Source organism: Bison bison, unplaced genomic scaffold, assembly GCF_000754665.1.
Source record: "Bison bison bison isolate TAMUID 2011002044 unplaced genomic scaffold, Bison_UMD1.0 scf7180017845605, whole genome shotgun sequence".
NCBI lineage: Eukaryota > Metazoa > Chordata > Mammalia > Artiodactyla > Bovidae > Bison > Bison bison.
In genome coordinates, this window is record NW_011476178.1 from 4,511 (window position 1) to 10,053 (window position 5,543).

Genomic DNA, 5,543 nt, shown 5'->3' on the forward strand with positions numbered 1-5,543 from the left:
GGTTCTGTTAAATAACAATGATTTTTCCATCAATTTCAGTTAAGCCTTTCATTCCATGCTAGATGCAGAGAGTGTATAACATTTGATTTTGGCTCCTTAAAGTCACAAAAGAAAAAATGCACTGGATGTACAATGAAACTTATATCACATCCATTAGAATGTTTCTAACAAAAACAAACAACATCATATCTTTTTTAGTTTAACCAAATAAGATGCTGAGAATTTATTCATTTTTTAAAATGCATCCAGCCACCCAAAATTATATCTTTTAATTACTTAAAGCACCTAACTCTCCAGTGTTCTTTCCTCAGTGTTCAGCCACGCACTGACTTAGCAGAGCTGCATCCCTGGGGAGACAGCTGGCACCCCATGCCCAGTGCTGTGCTGAATCCCAGGTGGCCCGGCTGCAAGGTGCGGGCAGGGAGGTTTATATCAGCCCCAACATGACATGGATTCTGGGGACAAGGATGGACATGCTGTAATTACCTTCGCTTAGATGGCTTGCCTTTTGTAGCTAATGAAGCGGCACTGATTACACTCACATCCTGAGGTGTGTGGACTATTGTGTGCAGGAAGCAGCAGTGAGAGAGAAAAAGGAAGAGGTTAGAGAACCAGGCACAGGTTGGCTGTCAAGAGGACTTAAGGAATAGAAAAACAGAAAATGAAAAAGAGGGGAGTGGGGAACCTTTGCTTTCAAGGCTGGAGAATTTCCAGAGAATTTCCCTTTCATAGAGTCGGGGGTATCAGGAGTCCCGCAGAATGGCAAAAGAAAATATTTTACATGGAGTCATACTTCAGTTATATTAGGGTAGGTTATTATTTAAAGAAAACTGGTTGGAGAATTGAATAGCCTTTATTAGGGGGTTTGTTCTGGCCCATACATTTTTGTCTATCAACTCCCCTTAGAGCAGAGGCACTCGACCTGGAATCCCTGGTTAAGGAATTTGACCAGGGAAAAACTTACACTTTTAACTTTGCTAACCCCTAACCAAAATTCAGCATTTCCTTCGATTATCAGTGCAGGCAACAAGCCTCTGTAGGGTCAGCAGTAACTGTGAATGTGTTGCCAATAGAAATCCCAGATCATTTTCATATCATGTTCTACTTTTTACAGATATCTTGAAATACATTTTACCCACAGACCTACTTGGAATTACAGTAGGTATTAGACCTATAGTTAGTTCTTGATATTCAATAGGTTAAAAATAGAGGCATGGATTTCAGTTCAGTTCAGTTCAGTTGCTCATTCATGTCCGACTCTTTGTGATCCCATGAATAGCAGCACACCAGGCCTCCCTGTCCATCACCAACTCCCGGAGTCCACCCAAACCCATGTCCATCGAGTCGGTAATGCCATCCAACCACCTCATCCTCTGTCGTCCCCTTCTCCTCCTGCCCTCAATCTTTCCCAGCATCAGGGTCTTTTCAAATGAGTCAGCTCTTCGCATCAGGTGGTCAACGTATTGGAGTTTCAGCTTCACCATCAGTCCTTCCAATGAATGTTCAGGACTGATCTCCTTTAGGATGGACTAGTTGGATCTCCTTGCAGTCCAAGGGACTCTCAAGAGTCTTCTCCAACACCACAGTTCAAAAGCATCAATTCTTCGGCACTCAGCTTTCTTTATAGTCCACCTCTCACATCCATACATGACCACTGGGAAAACCATAGCCTTGACTAGACAGACCTTTGTTGGCAAAGTAATGTCTCTGCTTTTTAATATGCTGTCTAGGTTGGTCATAACTTTCCTTCCAAGGAGTAAGCGTCTTTTAATTTCATGGCTGCAATCACCATCTGCAGTGATTTTGGGGCCCAGAAAAATAAAGTCAGCCACTGTTTCCCCATCTATTTGCATGGATTTATTGTATCACAACTTTAAAAATGTTTTGATGATTGTGCCTCACTATAACTGGTTTCCTGTGTAAGCCTACGTATTTTGTTTTAGGCATTTAAAATCATTATTCTAAGAAGAAGTCCATAGATTTCATCAGACTTTCAAAGAAGTCCATGGACTATAAAAAGTTCAGAAAGTATAAGTGTTAGTCACTCACTCACATCCAACTCTTTGCGACCCCATGGACCGTAGCCCACCAGGCTCCTCTATCCATGGGATTCTCCAGGCAAGAATACTGGAGTGGGTTACCATTCCCTTCTCCAGGGGATCTTCCCAACCCAGGGATGGAACCCAGGTCCCCCACATTGTAGGCGGATTCTTTACCATCTGAGCCGCCAGGGTAGCCAAAAATGGTCAGAACCCTGCTGTAAAGTCTGACAACCTCCAGCCATCAATAAAGGGTGAATATGTTTTGTGGGTAAGGGGTTTATATTAGGCAAAGGAAAGCCGTAGACACGTGTGCATGCCTGTGTGCTGTAAGTGTCTTCAGTTGTGTCTGACTCTTTGTGACCGTATGGACTGTAGCCTCATACCACAAAAGAATAAGTAGCAAAATGTAATAAAAGTGAGTTCTTTGAGCCAGTGGACAAAGGACCTTCCTGACCTCTCCAGCTCTCTCTTCTGGCCCCCAAAAGCGATCACAGTCCTGATGGCCCCCAGAGCTTCTTCTGCCACGGCACCTGCTTTTGCGTATGCAGCCAGTTCTTTGTCACTAAACGCTGAGAGTATCTGGAAAGAAGACAAACACATGACTTTCAAATAGGGAAAAAAGTTAAAAGACACTCTGATCAACTCTTCAACTTACTTTTTCTTCCCAAACACTGCCCTTTACCAAACACTGTAGATATGAAGCAAACATCACTCAGTGTACCACATCCAACAGCTTCTTCCATTCCCCTACAAAGGCTAGGTGTGATCTGCCTTAATGAACTCCTCCCCAGGGAAGTTGTAAATAGCTCTGGGCAGGAAAAAGCTGTCTACATCTACTACTATTTTCTCTCTATTGATTTCTCTGTCTTCATCTGTCATGCCACTAACCTTAAACAAATCATCCCCATGCTCTGCTTGTCTCCAGCCCTAGCACAATTTCTTTTTTAAAAAAATTTTTGGCCACATGTAGAACCTTAGTTCCCCGAACAGGGATTGAAATGGCACCCCTTGTAATGGAAGGCATTAGCCACTGGACCACCGGGGAAGTCCCCCTTTCAAATCTTTTGATCACACAATACTTCACCTAACTTGTTGGTTCTTTTCATAGATCAAAGATGTAGAAATAAAGAGTAAGTCATTAACAAATGACCAGATCTCTTCCCTAGCTTCCCCTTCAGTAATCTCATGAATAAACTGTGTAAAGAGATAGCATTTAAAGAAAAATCACAAGAAGTTGCACCTACTCATTGGTATGCATGATGGGGAGTACTGTAGACTCTGACCCTCTGTTACGATGATTAACTGAGATGCTTTCCTTTGCCCCTTTAAAATATTTCATGAGTAACAGAATCTTTGGAGATCTTGGAATCTTTGGAGGTTTTTGGTGGACACTGAGTCCACCACCTCCCCCAGATTGCCAGCATTCTGATTAAAAGCAACTTTCCTTTCTACCAGCTTTTGCAAGTAATGATTTTTTTCAAGCAGCTAGACTTGATTCAGTAACAGAGTGAGGAAAAGAAAGGCACATATAATTCACTAGATAGTGTTTTGGGTAATAGTGTTGAGTTCCACATCTACTACCTTTTTTTCTCTGTTGATTGCAAACTAAACTAAAATCTTACTGCTTGGAAAGGATTCACCATCCTTATTATTATTGTGTAATGATTTTTAATCACTTTGAAAACCACATTTCCAGATACTACTCATGGATAGTCTACTGAATGATAAGATGGCTAAACAAGACGCTGCAGGAGAAAGCTAAAGGAAGAATCGAAACACAAGAGACGCCAGTCGTCTATTAAGTAAATAATCAACCCCAAAATGAGCAAAAATTGCCAGTAAAATTTCTCAACCCTGGAGTGTTGGCTGAAATGGAACAGGTTATGTGGATTTTACTGCAAGACAAAATTGGCAGAGTGCCATGTAACCATCACAATTAAACAGAAAATCCAAACTTAGTTAAATGTTTGATATTCATGCAATAGTTTGAAGTTATGTTATATTTTTAAATTGGGCTTCCCTGGTGGCTCAGATGGTAAAGAATCTGTCTGCAATGCAAGAGACCCAGGCTTGATCCCCGGATCAGGAAGATCCCCTGGAGAAGGGAATGGCAACTCACTCCAGTATTCTTGCCTGGAAAATCCCAAGGACAGAGGATCCTGGCAGGCTGCAGTCCATGGGGTCGCAAAGAGTCAGACACGACTGAGTGACTAACTGAGCAATGTAACTTTTAAATTATGTTTCCTTAAATAGGGACATAAAGATTTATGTAATTTAAATTACTATGCCAGGAGATTTACCCAAAGTAATAACAACAGTGCAGGGACTTCCCTGATGGTCCAGAGGTTAAGAATCTGCCTTCCAATGCAGGGAACAGGGGTTCAACCCCTCATCAGGGAACTAAGATCTCACATACCACTGAGCAACTGAGCCTACCCACCACAATTATAAAAAAAAGTCTGTGCACCGCAACTAGAGAAACCCGTGCAGCACAACAAAAATCCCATGGGCCACCACTAAGACCTGACGCAGCCAATAAATAATCATACAAAATAAAAATAATCAATAATATTTTATTGATTTTAAAACAAGTAAAAAAAAAATAAGAGTGCAAAAACTGTAATTGAGGCAATAACTGTGATGTTTTCGTTTTTTGGCCATGCAGCATGTGGGATATTAGTTCCCTAGCCAGGGATCACACCCACATCCCTTGCATTGGAAACTCAGAGTCTCAACTACTGGACTACTAGATAAGTCCCGTATCTGACATTTTGAATCACATTAAAAATAATCTTCCCTATTAGAGCACCATATTAACCACAACCTTCTGCACGCAGTTTCGAATGACATTTAACATAGATCTGCACAACATATAACCAGAATCCTGCATCTTGAAGATAACTCTATCTGTGTCAGTTAACACATATGGTCATGCCCATGTTTCACATACCTTTGCCCAAACAGCTGTAGAGAGTCCCAGGATAGGGCTGATGGCCATTATCACAAGAGTGAGCTTCCATCCTCTGATAAACCCCACTATGAATCCTGCAAAAAACGTGGCTATTGCTTGAAAGAACATTCCAACCTTGTCACCAATTCCTTCACTGATTTTGGAGATGTCACTAAAAAAGATCACACCTAAGTGGTTACAGGCAGGAGGTCTTCAGTCAGAAACGTGAAGCAAACATCTAACCAACACAGACACAGGCAAAGCTCGTTCAGATGCCCGCAAGCCCCTCTCGCAGTCTTAGCCTCTTGAATGACACTTTCCCCACCTAAAAACTGTACAAAGGAAGAAATTCAGGATTAGTTCACACTTCTGGGAAGTTAGTATCATTAAAAGTTGATGCTGTTCAGTTAGTTAATCCTATTAGAGAAGGATTAGCATTTTGCACATATGTCTCAATTTGTTTGAAAGTAGGAATAAGGAGGCAGTGGCAACCCACTCCAGTACTCTTGCCTGGAAAATCCCATGGGCGGAGGAGCCTGGTGGGCTGCAGT

The 5,543-nt window shown here is 41.8% G+C and overlaps 1 protein-coding gene across 2 annotated transcripts in view; it reads right to left on the reverse strand.

The window, feature by feature from the left end:
• Positions 1-2,160: 2,160 nt before the first annotated feature.
• The window catches only part of LOC104985740 (multidrug resistance protein 3-like), a 6,835-nt gene continuing 3,452 nt past the window's right edge, over positions 2,161-5,543 (reverse strand). Inside the window, exons 3-4 of one of the 2 annotated variants that reach the window (XM_010836071.1) lie at positions 4,993-5,087; positions 2,161-2,621 (exon numbers count right to left, since the gene is read on the reverse strand). In XM_010836071.1, coding sequence (XP_010834373.1) covers positions 2,605-2,621; positions 4,993-5,087 — 112 coding nt within the window. In that variant the 3' untranslated portion in view covers positions 2,161-2,604. Of the gene's footprint in view, positions 2,622-4,992; positions 5,165-5,543 lie in introns of both variants that reach the window. The other variant, XM_010836065.1, reaches the window with a different exon arrangement.